At 46.2% G+C, this 19499-nt stretch overlaps 2 protein-coding genes across 3 annotated transcripts in view; one reads left to right on the forward strand and one right to left on the reverse strand.

Moving 5' to 3' along the window:
• LOC310757070 (uncharacterized protein) overlaps positions 1-19499 on the forward strand; it is a 179530-nt gene that overhangs the window by 134977 nt on the left and 25054 nt on the right. The window lies entirely within an intron of this gene.
• CLIC1 (chloride intracellular channel 1) overlaps positions 1-19499 on the reverse strand; it is a 38010-nt gene that overhangs the window by 15007 nt on the left and 3504 nt on the right. Inside the window, exon 1 of one of the 2 annotated variants that reach the window (XM_083602455.1) lies at positions 19429-19464. The exons of the other annotated variant lie outside the window; for it this stretch is intronic. Coding sequence (XP_083458581.1) covers positions 19429-19449 — 21 coding nt within the window. The 5' untranslated portion in view covers positions 19450-19464. Of the gene's footprint in view, positions 1-19428; positions 19465-19499 lie in introns of those variants that run through there. 2 annotated transcript variants of the gene reach the window in all.

Here is a 19499-nt window from a genome sequence, read left to right on the forward strand (position 1 = left end):
TATGTATTTGCATTTCGCACCATGACGAGAGCAGCCGAGCTTAAAGCACACGTACAACATCTTCTGCCTGAAAAAGGGAAAGGGGGTAAAAATGAAAAACTGGAATGACTTTCAAATTTGCCATCTCGCCTTCTGACCAGTGTTACAAACTTAGGTATATAAGCTAGGCCTCAAATGGCTCCTTAAACCAAGGTTGTAGTCACCAAAACAGAATGTTTAGTTGCTATTTGGGGGCAAAACGGCTCTAAAGCCTTGTTTTCCGGAAGATGGACTGGCTGGGATTTGATTCTCAGTCGAACATCTGAGAAGCTCGCTCACAACTTTCCGACATTTGCGGCCGGATCAAGCAAAATTTATTAATTGCAGTTGTTTTGGTAGGTGGCGTTTTTATTTGCAAAATTGCAAATCGGAAGAGATTCATAAATGGAATTCAATTAAACCGACCAACAAATGAATAAATATACTGTCTTTTTGAATTCCCCCAATATGGACTATCATAGCTAAAATCTTATAATTTTTTATTGGTAGATAGGATGGTCAACTGTAAACGAAGGTGGGGAAGAAGGCAGAGGGCCTTCTCGGTGGTGGCGCCCGCCCTGTGGAACGCCCTCTCATCAGATGTCAAGGAGATAAAGAACTATCTGACTTTTAGAAGACATCCCAAGGCAGACCTGCTTAGGGAAGTTTTTAATGTTTGATGTTTTGTTGTGTTTTTAATATTTTGTTGGTGAAACCCAGCCAGCTGGGTGGGGTACAAATAAATTATCATCATCATGCATCTGTAATAGGAGAGGGGATTTCAGCAAGTGCAGCCTGCCATGCAACTAGTAAAGGTACAGGATCCATTTCCCCTTTTGCATCTGGCTAACCTAACAGTAGACTTTCCTTCTTCCCTCCCCACCGCCAACTCAAAGAACCCAGGACTCCAGATTCTAAGTCCTCTTTCCTGACTACGGATTAGTTCAGAGTACACTCACGCTGGAATAATTTGTGGCTTGATAACGCTCTACCTCTGCCACAGCCTTTGGCCTAATCCAGGAAAGATACAGAAGCAAATCAGGGACAACCGACTCCAGCACAAGCGTAGTTTGTGAAAGCGTTCCTGCCCACACACGCACACACACCCAGGAGCCGGTGCTCAGGTCAAATGCAACCCGGACAATAAAAACAAGGGAATAAAAAGCCAACAACAAGCTACACTGTGAGGAAATGGATTCCGGGGAACAGAGGGAGGGAGGGAGGGAGGCGCAGTTTCTGTTAGGTGCCACAAATATGCAGAATGCACCTGCTGATTCAGGGAGATCCAGATTCTGCGCTAGGGTTAATTAATGCAAATGGTGCAACATTCCAGAAGCTGTATGCACACCTGAGAAGGATGTGGCAAGATGAAGTGAGTGTCGCTGCAGAGCCCTGAAAGCAATGCTGCGGGGAGGACAGGACTTGCCTGCCGATGCAAGTCTCAGGGGCACTGCAGCCCTCTCAGGGCCTCACTCCGCAAACCCTTTCTGATGGTGTACACCAGGCACAGGCAAACCCGGCCCTCCAGATGTTTTGGGACTACAACTCCCACCATCCCCGACCACTGGTCCTGTTAGCTAGGCATGATGGGAGTTGTAGTCCCAAAACATCTGGAGGGCCGAGTTTCGCCGTACCTGGTGTACACGGAGGAGGATCCGCAGAATGTCGATCATCTGGGATCAAGGCTTCCGCCCAGAGCTGCCAACTTCACGATACGATGATCTTTATTGTCACTGTCCCATACATAACAACGAAATTGAAAAAATCTACATCAGACATTCAAAAACCAACAAGCCTGCTATCCCAGCTTGGTTAACCCCCTAAAAACTCTGATACCCCATAATTAAATATAATATACTCCCACAGAGTATATTATGTTTAGGGAAGCTTTTAATGTTTAATAGGTTATTGTATTTTAGTGTTTTGTTGGAAGCCGCCCAGAGTGGCTGGGGAAACCCAGCCAGATGGGTGGGGTATAAATAAATTATTATTATTATTATTATTATTATTATTATTATTATTATTATTATTGAAACTACCTTACACTGCATTTAAAACCAAAATCGCATTTGGATAAAAACTGTTTCTCAGGCGGCTAGTCCTACTCAACGTCCCTTCCACAACTTTCCACGCAGCCAGAAATCCTGCGAGGAGCTCACAGCTGCGCAAGAGACCCGGAAAAGCGGCGTGCAGGTAAATTTGCTGCCAGCAAAGTAGCCAAATGCAAAAAGAAAAGGCGAAGGAGAAGATGCTCCTGTGCCTTTAATAGTTCTGTAGGAGAGGGAATCTCACCAGTGGCAGGGGAGGCCTGGTTAACCAGGGCAAACGGGGCACCGGCCCACCAACCTCAGGGTGCCGGCACCTGGCTGCCATCTTACAACCAGGATGGGAGGGGCACTATCTTGTCCCCTCCCTCCTCCAGGGTTTCACTGCTGCCCCTGCAGAGCTCATCTTGTGCGAGGGAATTCCATGGTTTCTGACTGTGCCCTGTGAAGCGTAATAATAAGTAAGGTTAAGGTAAAGGTACCCCTGCCCGTACAGGCCAGTCTTGACAGACTCTAGGGTTGTGCGCCCATCTCACTTAAGAGGCCGGGGGCCAGCGCTGTCCGAAGACACTTCCGGGTCACGTGGCCAGTGTGACGAAGCTGCAGCTGGCGAGCCAGCACAGCACTCGGAAACGCCGTTTACCTTCCCGCCAGTAAGCGGTCCCTATTTATCTACTTGCACCCGGGGGTGCTTTTGAAATGCTAGGTTGGCAGGCGCTGGGACCGAGCAACGGGAGCTCACCCCGCCGCGGGGATTCGAACCGCCGACCTTTCGATCAGCAAGCCCTAGGCGCTGAGGCTTTTACCCACAGCGCCACCCGCGTCCCTGAAGCGTAATAATACCCGCCCTTTAAATAGCACTCTAGGTACATTACGTTGCTGTAATAACACCTAGTAACGAAGATCAATATTATTATCCCCTGCGCTGAAGACGAGGGTGGGGACCTGTGAGCAATCAAACGCAAGCTTGCTTTATTTCATCTGAGAGGTTCCTGGCTTGAGTCCTTTCTCCCCCGCCCCCTCGTATATATTTTATTACATTTTCTATTTTACTTTTTAGAGTGTTCACTTAAACAACCTTAAGGTATCAGAGACTTTCCTTCTTCTCTTTCCGCGGTTCATTTTGCATAACATAAAATCCCTGCATACTTTACATAAACTAAACCAATCAGCATTCCATTATTACATCCATCAAAACTTATTTTTGCTGTTGAATTTATCTTAATGCTGCCAGCATTTTCAAGTGTACACAATTCCCCCCCCCCATATACTCAATAAACATTTTCTAGGCCAGTCTTGTTAGACCTCTATTTAATAGTAATAATAATAATTTATTATTTATACCCCACCCGTCTGGCTGGGTTTCCCCAGCCACTCTGGACAGCTCCCAGCAGAATATTAAAAGCACAATAAAACATCAAACATTAAAAACTTCCATTCAGATGTCTTCTGAAAGTCAGATAGTTGTTTATTTCCTTGACATTTGGTGGGAGGGCGTTCCACAGGGCAGGCACCACCACCGAGAAGGCCCTCTATCTGGTTTCTGGTAACCTCACTTCTCGCAATGAGGGAACCACCAGAAGGACCTCAGAGCTGGACCTCAGGGCTGAACGATGGGGGTGGAGATGCTCCTTCTGAGGTGGGATGGCCACCTGTCATGGATGCTTTAGCTGAGATTCCTGTATTGCAGGGGGTTGGACTAGATGACCCTCAGGGTCCCCTTCCAACTCCACAGTTCTATTATTCCTCCCCCCCTACAAATTAAGTTGCTGGAGCCAATGACCCACGCTAGTCCTACTTAAGAGCAGACCCTGAAGTTAACAGACATGGCTAACTTAGACTCATTAGTTTCAATCAATCGGCCTACTCAAGAGTAGGAGCTTAGTTGGGCACAACCCGTGATCACATGCCTCCGTGGCATGGTCACATGTCTGCAGAAGTACTAAAACAAAAAATGAAAAGGTCAGATTGCAGCTAAAAGAGAAGAAGTCAAACACTGGTAAGTTGCAGTGCTGACCGTCATCTGAAACCAGGACTGTTGACAGTTCATCCCCCTAACTTCTTGGCTTCTGTGTGATTAATGGATTAAGTTAAGTAATTTTAGCCGTTTATTGCAAAACAGCTCTTTTGAGACTGCTTCTCTGAAGTCTGAAATAGATTCAAAGAAATCTGGCTTCAGGCCCATATTTGCAAGGTCTGATCCAGCAGGAATCTTCTACAGTGGTACCTCAGGTTAAGAACTTAAGTCATTCCAGAGGTCCGTTCTTAACCTGAAACTGTTCTTAACCTGAGGTACCACTTTAGCTAATGGGGCCTCCTGCTGCCACCGCACCGCAGGAGCACGATTTCTGTTCTCATCCTGAAGCAAAGTTCTTAACCCGAGGTACTATTTCTGGGTTAGCGGCATCTGTAACCTGAAGCGTCTGTAACCCGAGGTACTACTGTATCTGACTTTTAGAAGACATCTGAAGGCAGCCCTGTTTAGGGAGGTTTTTAATGAGTGATGTTTTAATGTATTTTTAATCTTTTGTTGGAAGCTTCAGGTTACAGACTCCGCTAACTCAGAAATAGTACCTCAGGTTAAGAACTTTACCTCAGGATGAGAACAGAAATCGCGCGGCGGCGCAGCTGCCGCGGAAGGCCCCATTAGCTAAAGTGGTACCTCAGGTTAAGAACAGTTTCAGGTTAAGAATGGACCTCCAGAACGAATTAAGTTCTTAACCGGAGGTACCACTGTTAATAGTTTTCCATGCTGGGAAAGACTTCCTCCTTTAAGGAGAAAAACAGGCAAAGGTCCATTTTATAGGTAGGGAATCCTGCGTGCATTTCCAGTTTTCCGCCTTTGAACAGAGCCCCTGCAGAATGCACTCAGCTTATCACCTGGAAGAAGATAACCTCCAGTGAGTCAGATCACTTGGATCATCCAGCTCAGTTTTGCCTACACGGACTGGAAGCTGCTCTCCAGGGTTGCTGCAGACCTGGGACCTTCTGCCCTGCAAAGCACCGAGCTACCTGCTGGAGGCTGCCAAAAGCCTTGAGTCTGCTGCTTTTCTTCTCCCCAAACTCTCCTTCCCTTTGCCTGCTGCTCTCTCAGCTGAATTCAGTGATGGGGAAAGCAGCTGAGAAAACAGCCCTTCCTTATTATTACCATATATTCCCTTTGACTCTGCCGAGTCTTGACTTCCCTCCCTGCAATTGGTATATTAAATCCATTCTTATCGCGCACATTATTCTTATATCCCTACTGCTTTACATTGAAAGTATTATTTCAGTCCTGCTAGTGTCTTTACACTTTTACAGTTCACCTTTAAATATTCAATAAATTATTCCTGATTGTTGGAAAAAGAATACCGTATTTTTTGCTCTATAAGACTCACTTTGTCCCTCCTAAAAAGTAAGGGGAAGTGTGTGTGTGTCTTATGGAGCGAATGCAGGCTGCGCAGCTATCCCAGAAGCCAGAACAGAAAGGGGGATTGCTGCTTTCACTTCACAGTGATCCCTCTTCCTGTTCTGGCTTCTGAGATTCAGAATATTTTTTTTTCTTGTTTTCCTCCTCCAAAAACTAGGTGCGTCTTGTGGTCTGGTGCGTCTTATAGAGCGAAAAATACGGTATGTAAAGAAAATAATAAAAATTTACTTGGAAGAGAAAACAGCCCTTTCTCCGGTGATTACCTTGGCGCCTGACAAAGACGACAGGGAGCCAGGAGGTTTCCTTGAAACAGGAATCCAAGACGACAGGGGAAGATGTGGCAGAGAGGGAGAGACTCGAAGTCCCACAGTACAGCTCCACCCTAGGCCTGCACAACTTATTTGACCTGTTTATAACAATGTGCTGAATGCCTTTCTAAATACGCCTGCCAACCTTGGATTTGTGGAAGCAGCACTGTTGCCAGTGCCACACGATACTCATTCCACATTCGTAAGAACTTGATCTTTCGGTGTGGTCACACCCATACATTGTCAGTCAGTCAGTCAGTCAATCAGTTTCATTGCACATAGCCAAAGGCTGCCGCAATGTACACAGAATCATTCAACAATTAAAAGAAAATACGCTGGATTAATACAAAAAACTTAAAACATTTATATTATCAAGACATTACCTACTCTAAACAGAGCTTTAAAAAGTACCTTAATATACAGGTTAAGACATTAAACAATAAAATTTATAGGCAAAAATCACCACATGCCCACTAATATGTTAAAAAACAAGGTTAATTAATACAATGTGCAATTATATTCGGAGTTTGGTCATAAAGATAGAATATAGCTTGATGTAAAGGTAAAGGTAAAGGGAACCCTGACCATTAGGTCCAGTCGTGACAGACTCTGGGGTTGCGGCGCTCATCTCGCTTTATTGGCCGAGGGAGCCGGCGTACAGCTTCCAGGTCATGTGGCCAGCATATCTAAGCCGCTTCTGGCAAATCAGAGCAGCGCACGGAAACGCCGTTTACCTTCCCACCAGAGCTTGCACTTTGACGTGCTTTCGAACTGCTAGGTTGGCAGGAGCTGGGACCGAGCAACGGGAGCTCACCCCGTCACGGGGATTCGAACTGCCAACCTTCTGATCAGCAAGTCCTAGGCTCTGTGGTTTAACCCACAGCGCCACCCGTGTCTCTAGCTTGATGTAGATAGGGTCAAATAAATTCATCTCCTTTACCGTTGGTGGCTATCTTGGCTATATAATTTGCTCTAATTTTCCTAGCAGCAGTTGCAAAGAGTGCTACAGACCAGGAGTGGTGTGTCTGCAAGGAGATATAAAGTCATGTCAGAGGGGTTCTGGCCAGGGGACCTTGTCATTATAAGTGCTAAAAATCATTCTCTTGCTTCATTATATAAGGGGCAGCGCAAGATATAATGCATAAGGTCCTCTACTTCAGGACATCCCCTAATGCAAACATGTTCGTTTTCACCCATACATTGGAACTCCCTGCCTATAGACATCAGGCAGGCGTCTTCAATGTTCTCTTTCCGGCGCCTGCTAAAAACATTTTTGTTTAGCAAGCCTATCCAGCTATGTAGAATGCTGGCATGTGTCTTAATCTGACTGACTTCAAATTTTTTTAAAAAATTGTAAATAGTTGGTTTTAAATGTTTTTCCTGATAATTTCACACACCCTGTTTTTGTAAAGCACTATGGAGGATGTTGCTGTTTTACAATCAAGCAGTATATAAATCTTATGGAACCAATGTTCAACCATTGAAGCTTAATAACTCGGACCATAAAGCAACATCTTCCCAGCATGTTCCTGGCACAATTCAAAGTGTTGGTGCTGACCTTTGAAACCCTAAATGGCCTTGGCCCAGTATACCTGAAGGAGCATCTCTACCCCCATCATTCTGCTGGACACCGAGGGCCTTCTGGCGGTTCCCTCACTGTGAGGTTACAGGGAACCAGGCAGAGGGACTTCTCGGTGGTGGCGCCCTGTGGAACACCCTCCCATCAGATGTCAAGGAAATAAACAACTATCTGACTTTCAGAAGACATCTGAAGGCAGCCCTGTTTAGGGAAACAACCATACCCCAGATGGGCAGGGAATAAATAATAATAATAATAATAATAATAATAATAATAATAATAATTATTATTATTATTATTATTATTATACCAATGAGAAGACAGTGGCACAAAATTGAAACCAACTGAGGCAAAAGAAAACTGCCAAACAATTAATAGGTTTTACAGGGAGGATGTTCCAATAGGTATTGGTCGCCAAATTTTGGAAGAAGCAATCCACTCTCATCTTTTTGGGGGGCAGAGAGAGGTATGTAGCCTCCATTCATGGATATCCATCCAGAGGAAATCCATTCCAGAGGATATCCATTCATGAAAGTTCCTGTTATAAGAAAGCTTGGGAAGGTACCATAAAAATGAAGGTACCATAAAAGTAAGGGACGCGGGTGGCGCTGTGGGTTAAACCACAGAGCCTAGGACTTGCCGATCAAAGGGTTGGCGGTTTGAATCCCTGCGACGGGGTGAGCTCCCGTTGCTCAGTCCCTGCTCCTGCCAACCTAGCAGTTCCAAAGCACCTCAAAGTGCAAGTAGATAAATAGGTATCTCCGGCGGGAAGGTAATCGGCATTTCTGTGCGCTGCTCTGGTTCGCCAGAAGCGGCTTAGTCATGCTGGCCACATGACCCGGAAGCTGTACGCCGGCTCCCTTGGCCAATAAAGCGAGATGAGCGCCGCAACCCCAGAGTCGGCAACGACTGGACCTAATGGTCAGGGGTCCCTTTACCTTTATAAGGTAGTCTCTGTGGGAGTATATTGTATTTAATTATGGGGTATCAGAGTTTTTAGGGGGTTAATCAAGCTAGGATAGCAGGCTTGTTGGTTTTTGAATGTCTGATGTAGATTTTTTCCCAATTTCGTTGTTCTGTATGGGACAATGACAATAAAGATCAATAAAGCGAGATGAGCGCCGCAACCCCAGAGTCAGCCTCGACTGGACCTAATGGTCAGGGGTCCCTTTACCTTTACCATAAGGTACCATAAAAATGAAGTTACAGATAGGTAGCCGTGTTGGTCTGCCATAGTCAAAAATAAAAAAATTTTTTCCTTCCAGTAGCACCTTAAAGACCAACTAAGTTAGTTCTTGGTATGAGCTTTCGTGTGCATGCACACTTCTTCAGATACACTGAAGAAGTGTATCTGAGTGTCTCAGATACACTGAAGAAGTGTATCTGAGTATCTCAGTGTATCTGAAGAAGTGTGCATGCACACGAAAGCTCATACCAAGAACTAACTTAGTTGGTCTTTAAGGTGCTACTGGAAACATAAAAATGAAAACATGGAGGATAAAACTAGCAAGGGCTACTGGCCACAATGGTTACGTTATCCCTTGATAGCAAGCCTTTGAATTCCAGTTCCTGAGAAATACACATGGGCAGAACGCCCTTGTGCTTACAAGGTTTCCCATAGGCATGGGTCATGGCTGGCCACAGTGAGATGCGCCACTAGCCTGATCCAGTAGGGCTCATCTTCTGTTTTATTCTTTTTTAAGATTATTTAAAAAGCCGGTGCAAATATATTTGGTGTCAGAACCAAAAGGTTTACTATAAAAATAAATAAATTGGGAAAGTTATGACTGGAAGTGAAATGGGAGGCAAAGTCACGTTCGTTCGTAACATGGCGCACCAGAGGTAATACCTAATTGAGGAGTGGTTTAGTTGCACGTGATTTATTGAATCAATTCAGTTTGTGGAACCAGCCAACAGCCTTCACAATTAATTATTACCCTTGGCAAGCTTCGTAACCTGCCCTTCGCCATAAACGGAGCACACCACAGCATTTAAAATTATACCGTACAGTTTGCAGATATTGTGCACAAATGAGCAGGCATTCCGGGAAGGGACTAAGTTGAATTATGTATTTGTGAGCGGTGTCCCACGGACTCCCCATTCAGCTTTCTGATTTATCCTCTGTGCTGCTAACGCAGGCAAATAAAGCAGATTCTTGCCAGCCACCGCTCCCCTGTTGCCCCATTCAATCACCACAATAGGGCTATTTTCCCCCCCTCTGCAGCATGACTGGGAAAACAAAGAGCTCACCTGAGGTGCTTCCAAGCTATCGATCACCAGGCTGCCTCAGAATAAAAAATGGCCCCCAACGGACAATTCTGGTTGGAGGGTAAACCTGGCTCGGAACAAAACATTCCTGATGAATTAAGACCCTCACAGAGGGCACTTTGTCATGGTATTCAAACAGAATCTGTTTGCTGACAGGATCAGGGTGTTTGGATGAAAAACAGAGACTTTAAACACACAAACACATGCATCAAGACTGAGACGTCTGGAGAAAAGTTCGGCCTATATAACTCTCCCCCCATATTCAAGGTCAGAGTATTTTGACCATTTAGTCTGCTACTGTCTAAAATGCACTGCCCACGAGCACCATAAAATCCCCTATAGCTTTTGTTGGTAGCCCCCTGGCAAGGCTCCTGGACTGTGGAGTTGCTTTTAAAAAAGAGAAAAAGAAAGAATTTACCGTATTTTTCGTTCTATAGGACGCACCGGACCATAGGAGGGGGAGAAAAGGGGGGGAAATTCTCCCCCTCTCTGCTCAGCGCCCCTTCAGCGAAGCGGCAGGAGAAACAGAGCCCCTTCTATTTCTCCTCCTGCTTCGCTGAAGGGGCGCTGCACAGCTCTCCCTCTCGGCTGAAGCCAGGAGAGTCTTGCTCTCCCGGCTTCAGCTAAAGGAACCCAAAGCCTTCAGAGTGCAGTGCAAGTTCCCGCTGCGCTCCAAAGGCTTCAGTGAAAGCAACGCGTAGCCTCCAGAGTGTGGAGGGAGCACTCCCACTGCGCTTCGGAGGCTTCGCGTTGCTATCGCTGAAGCCAAGGAGCCTGCATTCGCTCCATAGGACGCACACACATTTTCCCTTCATTTTTGGAGGGGGGAAAGTGCGGCCTGTAGAGCAAAAAATACGGTAACTATCCAATCCTCCCCAGAAAGAAAGCTACAAATCACAGCGCGCAAGTACCCTTCAAAGCAATTTCTCTATTAAAGTTCCTTTATCCGATACATTAATACCACACAGAACATCTACAACAATAATGGGCATGTCAACTTAGAAGTCCCTTTGTGTTTAATAGAGCTTTACGCCCAGGCAAGTGATTATGGGATGGCAGCCTATGTTTGGTTTCAGGTTGGCAACTGGGGGTGGGGGGATGGAGTTCTTGTGCCCTTAGCGGCTGCCCAGCAGGCAGAAATTCAACCGGTTAAGCCTTTTCCTGTATGAAAATGCAACTCTGGGGAAAGCTTCGCCATCTCTCTAATTTTGAGTTATGCCATTCCTCCCCACCCCCAAAACAAAAAAGCAGTCATTTTGTGGCTGGCACCCACAGAACATTCTCAAAATTCTGGTCCAAAAAGGTTGGTGACCTGTGGTCTATGACTAGCTGTGACTCCCTAAGATCTTTCCTTTCATCTGCTATCTGAACCTTTCCCATTGAGATACTAAGGACCACTGACACTCTGGAGACCCGCTGCCAGCCAGTGTCAAGAACATTGGGCTTCATGCACCAATTCTCTGATCTGGAATAAAGGCAGCTCTCCATCTCCTAAGGACTGAATTATTGAAACTGTATACAAAATTGTGCACCGTCGCTGAGCTGGTCAAACACACCTGGCCAAACACACCTGAGGTGTGTGTTTTCAGCCCCCACCCCCTTATTCCCGTGACTGTGCTCTGTTCCAGGTGTTATTTAATTCTGAATTTTAAATTCCTGCACCCACCCAGGCCTCAGCCAGAGAAGAGCAGGTCATAAATTTAGTAAGGGACAATAATATGCTCCCAGCTCTCTTAACTGACCAGAGACAGCTCCAATATTCTGCTACCTGTTCCTGGTGAATGACATTTTGCCCCTAATTTTCTATTCGGAGAAATCTGAAGAACATATTTTTATTTTTTATTTTTCTTAAAAAAGAGAAGTGTTAGCATACATATTCACATGTGCAACACACACCCACACACACACACACACACACACCAGTTCACTGCTTCCGCTTTATCTACGCCCCCATAGCTACTTATCTAGATAGCACAAGTTACTAAAAGGGATCTCAGTTGCAGCTAGGAATGCTTGAGGAATTTATCAGTGAATTCTGAGAGGAGCTGGCCAGATCTCCACCTCAGGGACCTGGCTTGCAGATCAGGACACTGGTCGCTTTTAGATTCTGCACCTCTCGGCTCAAAAGCATGCCCAAACAGCACGTAAAATGCATATTTAGAAACGCACAATCTGTGAGAAAAACACACTGTGCATGTCTGTATTTGCGTTTATTTTTATTTTTTACAAAAGAAGCTTCTTAGATTGAAGCAAAACAGGACGGGAAATGCTTATGCCTGACCACACACACACAAAACCAACACAGGCCAGAAATAAAGACTGATTCGCCAACCCCCTAACTGCAGCCTAAGCTCAGTGCAGTCAGATCCATCATGTGATAGTAAGGATTCTGTTAAGCAAAGGCTTTGTTTTTGTTTGTTTTTACAAACACACACACATACACACACACACACACACAGAGAGAGAGAGAGAGAGAGAGAGAGAGAGAGAGAGAAACAGTTGTGGGGTTTTGGTTTACTTCTTGGTTTTAAATGCAGTGTAAGGTAGTCTCTATGGGAGTATATTGTATTTAATTATGGGGTATCAGAGTTTTTAGGGGGCTAACCAGGCTGGGATAGCAGGCTTGTTGCTCTCTGAATGTCTGATGTAGATTTTCAGTTTCGTTGTTCTGTATAGGACAATGACAATAAAGATTATCGTATCGTAAATCAGTGCAGGACGGACTATCACAGAGCAACACAACACAAGCAGAAAATATCCTTCAGCAATATATCCTTCAGCAACAGAATCGCAGGAAGGAATTCAGCATAGCGCTATGGCAGTCATTCTGTCAGTGCACACATTTCAGCTTGCCAGGTGAAATGATCCCCTGCTGCTGTTTTGGGGTTCTCCTGATCCCCACAAGCCAATTCCGGAGGGTTGAGGGGGGGAGCCCCATCGCAATAGCACCTGCTTCTGCAACTGTGACTTTTAAAAACATAATTTGAGAGCTGGGAGGACCCCGACGGCTCATGTATTCCAGCCCCCCTGCTCAATGAAGGACTTTATCGGGCGGGGGGGGATGAGAAGGAATTTTCAATGTAAGGAAAAACAGGGGTGTTTTCCTTTGCAAAACACGATGCACTGGCAATGTCATGGGAGTTGCTTCTCTGTGCAGCAATCCCCATGCTGCCAGGGTAGCACATATGAATCCGGCAAACACATGGCCAAGGGGGAAAAGAAGAGGGGTGGCCCCACACACTTTCGGCTCTGATCCTGCCTGCTCCTACTATGCAATCTCCAGTGCATCCCCCCCACCCACCCCAAACGCCACCGTGGGAATGCAGCTCTCAACAGAGAAAAGATTGCCCATGCCAATGTAAAATTAGACAATCTGCAGGCACAAAATAGAACTGCTGCCCTGATTAGGAGTGAGACATCTCCAGTCTCTGGACCACTCCAGGCCCCCTCCCCATTTGGCCCACAAGGACATTAAGCCCAAGCCCACCTGTCCTAGAGCAGATGTCCTTTACAATGTCATGTGAGAGGCAGGGAAACCTGCAGCTGGCTGGGCTAACGGGGGCAGGTTGCCGATTGTCTGGGCTTGCAAAGCCTCACCAATCAGCTGACGCTCAGGCCCTGCTTAAGCTTCGCTTCTGGCACTTTGCAAGCCGCACCGATCAGCTGATTGGCAGCACAGGCATAAACAGGTCACCTGACATAGTTGTGACGATTGACACGGGGAGATAAGGGGCCAACCCACTTCTTCTTTCTTTGGCGATCACTCGTAGCCGAGTAAGATTGTCTTCCATAAACACGGTTTTAACAATGAGTCCGTAAGTGACTGTGGAGGCCAATTCTGGATCCACACGTCCTTCCACAGTGGGAGCATTGGTTTCCGGGCTTCGACAAACCAGATAAAATTCCATCTGGACCAATATTATGTTCCAACAGCGACCAACCAGAGATGCCTCTGGGGACATACAGACTCTGCAAATGAGAAGCAACAGGGGGTATCTGGCTGTCCCCAGCACCTGGTATTTATGCCTCTGCATAAAGAAGTTCCATTTTTGCTAGGACGACCAATGGTTGCTGGTTGTTGTCGTTTAGTTGTGTCCGCCTCTTCGTGACCCCATGGACCAGAGCACGCCAGGCACTTCTGTCTTCCACTCCCTCCCACAATTTGGTCAAACTCATGTTTGTGGCTTTGAGAACACTGTCCAACCATCTTGTCCTCTGTCGTCCCCTTCTCCTTGTGCCCTCCATCTTTCCCAACATCAGGGTCTTTTCCAGGGAGTCTTCTCTTCTCATGAGGTGGCCAAAGTATTGGAGCCTCAGCTTCAGGATCTGTCCTTCCAGTGAGCACTCAGGGCTGATTTCCTTCAGAATGGAGAGGTTTGATCTTCTTGCAGTCCATGGGACTCTCAAGAGTCTCCTCCAGCACCATAATTCAAAAACATCAATTCTTCGGCGATCAGCCTTCTTTATGGTCCAGCTCTCACTTCCATACATCACTACTGGGAAAACCACAGCTTTAACTATACGGACCTTTGTTTTAACTATACGGACCTTTGGTTGCTGGTAGACCTAAGCTAAAGAATGTATCTAAGCCAGAGTCCATCACACCTTGCAATATAAAATACCATTGATTTAATTATGCATTGTGCAAGGGAGGCACACACTTCAAGCAGTGCCCTTCAAGTAGAGCGAGGCAGCTCATTCCTTTCTTCCTTGCCACATTTTAAAGGGAGAACCATGTTTTCTCAATTCAGCCGCAGTCACCACTGATAAATACATCGGGAAGAACTTTTTGAGGGCAAGAGCTGTTCGACCGTGGAACAGACTCCCTCGGGAGGTTGTGGAATCTTCTTCATTGGGGATTTTAAAGCAGAGATTGGATCATCATCTGTCATGGATGCTTGAGTTGAGACTGCTGCGTTGCAGGGGGTTGGACTAGATGACCCTCGAGGTCCCTTGCAACTCTGCAGTTCTGCAATTCTCTGATCTCCCCAGGCAAGTCAATTACCTTTCAGCGCCAGTTTCTCCACCTACAGAATTCAAACAATAAACCTGACCTACCTTCGCAGGCTATTATAAGGAAATGGTGTTTACTTGCTCTAAGCCTTCAGGTTTGGGCAAGGTTAAAATAAATTAAATTCTACGCTGGCCTACTTTAGATCAAACATTTGAACATACCCTCCTCTTTTTTTTTTTTTTTTTGCCTGTCTACTCCCTTCTTGACAAAAATACATGGTCCCTTCTGTCCCTAAACCATGTGATGTTTGTTATAGGAGAAATGACCTTTTAATTCCTCTCAGAGAAATGTCACAGCCTGTCAGTGCTCTACTGTGGGCACCTTGCCCTTGAACAAGTAAAATGCTTATGAACATTCCATGCCATCACAAAGCCCGAGTCCAATGCTGTGAATGAGTTTATATCCTCACATAGTTGGGGGGGGGGGGGGGAGACACACCCTGCAATTTCTGTGCTGCGCATCTTTGGGGTAAAGGTAAAGGTAAAGGGACCCCGACCATTAAGTCCAGTTGTGGCCAACTCTGGGGTTGCGGTGCTCATCTCGCTTTATTGGCCGAGGGAGCTGGCATACAGCTTCCGGGTCATGTGGCCAGCATGGCGAACCAGAGCAGTGCACGGAAACACCGTTTACCTTCCCGCCAGAGCGGTACCTATTTATCTACTTGCACTTTGACGTGCTTTGGAACTGCTAGGTTGGCAGGAGCAGGGACCGAGCAATGGGAGCTCGCCCCTTCGTGGGGATTCGAACTGCCGACCTTCCGATCGGCAAGCCCAAGGCTCAGTGGTTTACACCACAGCACCACCCACGTCCAACTTGGTACCCACCAAATGCTTTGGACTACAGTTCCCATCAGCCTCAGCTACAGGAGTCTTTCCCCAGTACAGTGGTACCTCAGGTTACTGACGCTTCAGGTTACAGACGCTTCAGGTTACAGTCTCCGCTAACCCAGGAATAGTACCTTGGGTTAAGAACTTTACCTCAGGATGAGAACGGAAATTGTGCAGCAGCAGTGGGAGGCCCCATTAGCTAAAGTGGTGCCTCAGGTTAAGAACAGTTTCAGGTTAAGAACAGACCTCCAGAACGAATTAAGTTCTTAACCTGAGGTACTACTGTACTAACCTGGGGAGTGAACCCAGGACCTTCTGCATGCAAATCAGTTTGCTCAGCCACCAAGCCACAGTCCCTCCTCAGCTCAGAGCTGGGATGGCTGCCTTCTCCCTGCAGCCACTCAGGCAGTCAAAAAATCTCTAACTCCCAGTGTGTCAGCCTGGACCTTTTTACCATGGTCTTCTTGAAGAGGGCAAGGTTTAACTGGCCTCCCAAATTTGTGGTTCTCTGGTTACTAATCTCTCCTTCTTTTTCTTTCTCATCTTCCAGGAAATTTATAGACTGCGTGTTTGAATATTCCTCAGAATATGACAGTGCCTTATTACAACACACCACTATTTGCCTGCTCAGCATCCCATGGTAAGTGGGGGGGGGGCAACTTCCCCTTTCGTATTAAAATGACGAGCGTTCCTGTTTTGTTTATTATCTGCTACCGGCCTGCCCAGGTTTTTGAAAAACAAACGAACACCTACATAGGTTTTGTGCCAGTGTTAGAAACTCAAGATTGGTTGCAAGTGGCCAATAGCCAGGTGCAAAATGTGCCCAGTCCATTTCGAACGCTGCTCTCTGCCTTGACTTGAGAAATATTGAAGTCATTAAAAGAAACGGCTCTGTTATATCATTCTGGGTCTCTTCCTTCCACTAGGAACCAGGTGCTTGAGAAGTACCGTACTTTTCCGTGTATAAGACGCCCCCTATTTTGGGGAACTCACATTTAAGAAAATGGGGGGAGATGGCACAGAATTGAGAATTGTTTAGCTTTTTTTTCGGAGAATTGCCCAGAGTTGTAGAGCTTTGGGGGGTGGGGGACTGCCGAACATCGCTCACCCGCACGCGTCGCAAAATCCACCTCTCGTCTGTCCCATCGCTGGCATAAGATGCCAATCGCCCACGAAATTGCCGCAGCGTCAGCCAATCAACACCACCCATTGATGCAGCAACCAGTAACATGCACAATAGCTGCTAGCAGCAACCAAACTAACCACTACCCATGTATAAGACAACCCTCATTTTTTAGCAGAATTTTTAAAGAAACAAACTAGTCTTATACACGGAAAACTACAGTACACCGTACACTGCAGTATCTCATTTCTGGCTACTGAGGATTCATATACTCCTGAATACGTTTATAAAATTTTTGTAGCCACCCAGGAGACAAACCAAGCTATTTTGTCAGGCCCGGAGATTAGTCTTCTAGGTTAAGGGAGCATGGCAGAGATGTGTAAGATTTTGAGCAGTATAGGAAAAGTGGGTAAGGATTTCTCCCTCTCTCATAATGCCAGAACCTGGTGGAATGCTGGAAAGCTCAGGACAGACAAAAGAAAGCAGTTATTCACACAGCGCATCCTTAAACTAAGGAATCGGGTCCCAAAAGAGAGAGTGACGGGTACCAACTGGATGGTTTTAAAAAGAATATTAGACAAAAATGGTGGATAAGACTACCACTAGATACTACACACAGTGGCTGTGTTTTACCTATGGGCATCTGGCTGGTTGCTATGGGAACAAGAGGCTGGACTAGGTCTTTGGCCTGGTCCAGAAGACCTCTTCTTATGAGGGAAACCTGGAAACAAAACCAGGGGAAGCTGAAAGAGGCAGTAAGGCATAAGAACATGCAAAGATCCTTACTCCGTCGCCTGGACGGGAAGTCGGGTCTACAGAAAAAGGCCATTTTTATTTCAACATTTTGTGATTACTCTTTGGTATATTATTTTTCGTTTTCTTTTGTGTTGATGTATACGGATAATTGTCTTTCTTGGTGTGTTAAAGTGAAAAGAAAAGGAAGATTCAAATATCCTGCATGGCCCTGACACAAAGTCCATGCAGCCAAACACCCTGTTCCCAACAATTGTCAGCCAGATTATTCTGGGGTGCTTACATAATAAATAATATTTTTTTCTTTACACCCCGCCCTTCCCGGTACAAAAAACTCAGGGCGCAGGGCGGCTAACAACAAATTTAAAACACTTAATTGTAAAAGCAGCATAAAATACAGTATAAAAACATGAATAAGAATAAAATTCAAAGTTCAGAAATCAATTTAGGGGAAATCCATCGAATAAGCATTAGATAGTCACCAGGGCTAGCTGGCTGAATTAGTCCTACTTGGGCCAGCAAGGAGGCCAGGGGAGAATTAGCTGTGGGGTCTCAGAGCGGGTGATCTTCATAAAAGGGGAGGGGGAGGGAAGGGAAATAAAAGATCAGGCTGAATTCAAATTAAAGGTCAGGCGGAATAGCTCTTGCAGGCTCGACAGAAGGAGGTTAAATCCTGCAGGGCCCTAGTCTCATGGGACAGAGCATTCCACCAGGTCGGAGCCATCACTGAAAAGGCCCTGGCCCTGGTGGAGGACAGTCTGACTTCCTTAGGGCCCGGGACCTCTAAACTACGGTTATTCATGGACCTTAAGGTCCTCTGCGGGGCATACCAGGAGAGGTGGTCCCGTAAATACAAGGGCCCTAAGCCACAAAGCAGTTAACACCCCTCACCCTTTTTGTCAGTATCGTGTCCATCCCTGCACCATTCTGAAAGGTAAGGAGGTAAAGGTCACAGAACCCCAGTCTCCCAATTTCAGGCACGCAGGCCAGTTGTTTTAATACCTGAATGGCCTGGGAATATGACCCTCATCCCGGGTCCAGTTGGGATTTAAAAGCCACTGCTGCCTGCCCTCAGGACCTTTAGCAGAGGTTACGTCCTACTGCGAACCCACGGATCAGAAGAAACCCGCCAGCTTGCAGAATAACTCAAAAAGCGACAGAGCTTGAAAGCTTAATGAGCTCCGGACACTAAAAAACTGTAATGAGCTTCGGAAATTAAAAGCTCCAAAGGTGGTGCTTTGTCTTAACTCTGCCTGCTTGAGAAAAGAGCTGCCAGACATGAGCTAGGAATGGGTGGAGGGTCTTAACATGAAGGCAGGCAAGAGGGTGGGTGGGTTGCCAGGACAGGAGTACAGGAAGAACTGCATGTTGCCAAATGCTTCAGGGAAGCAACACAACCAGACAACACCTCCGGCATAGTGGTTAGAACATGCATGGCCAAACTTGGCCCTCCAGCTGTTTTGGGACTACAACTCCCATCATCCCTAGCTAACAGGACCAGCGGTCAGGGATGATGGGAATTGTAGTCCCAAAACAGCTGGAGGGCCAAGTTTGGCTGTGCCTGGGTTAGAGTGCCAGTCTAGGGCCTGGGAGAGCAGGGTTCAAATCCCTGCTCCACCATGTGACCCTGATCTAATCACTGCCTCTCAGCCTAACCGAACTTGCAAGGTTGCTGTCAGGATAACATGGGGAGTAGCAGGACTAGGTATGATGCCCCAAGCATTTGGGAAGAGAAAGGAGAGCTAAATATGCAGCGATATAGTATATGAAATAAAAACAAGCACCAGGCTAGATAGACTTGTATTCTGACTCAATACATAAGGCAGCTTCATATGTGTTCCATGTTACAGAGCACAGAGGCAAAGAGATCGTCAACTGAGGCGCAGTGAATAAGGGAGATGAAACATGAGAACAGTGGCTCATTCAGATTTCAAAAATGGCGCACTCCACTGAAAATAGAACTGCAACAAAACAGATACTTTTTTGTGGCATTTGCCGCAATTGCACAAAGCGATTTGCGCTTTCATCATGCATACCTGGACCACAGGCCCATTTAATTGTTTAACAAAAATATAGCGACTCACTGGACAGGAGAGGCAAGGCATCGATGGCGCTGCGGAAGAAACGCCTAGAGGGTGATATGCTCAGTGGGGGG

Source organism: Podarcis filfolensis, assembly GCF_964270895.1.
Source record: "Podarcis filfolensis genome assembly, chromosome: 2".
NCBI lineage: Eukaryota > Metazoa > Chordata > Lepidosauria > Squamata > Lacertidae > Podarcis > Podarcis filfolensis.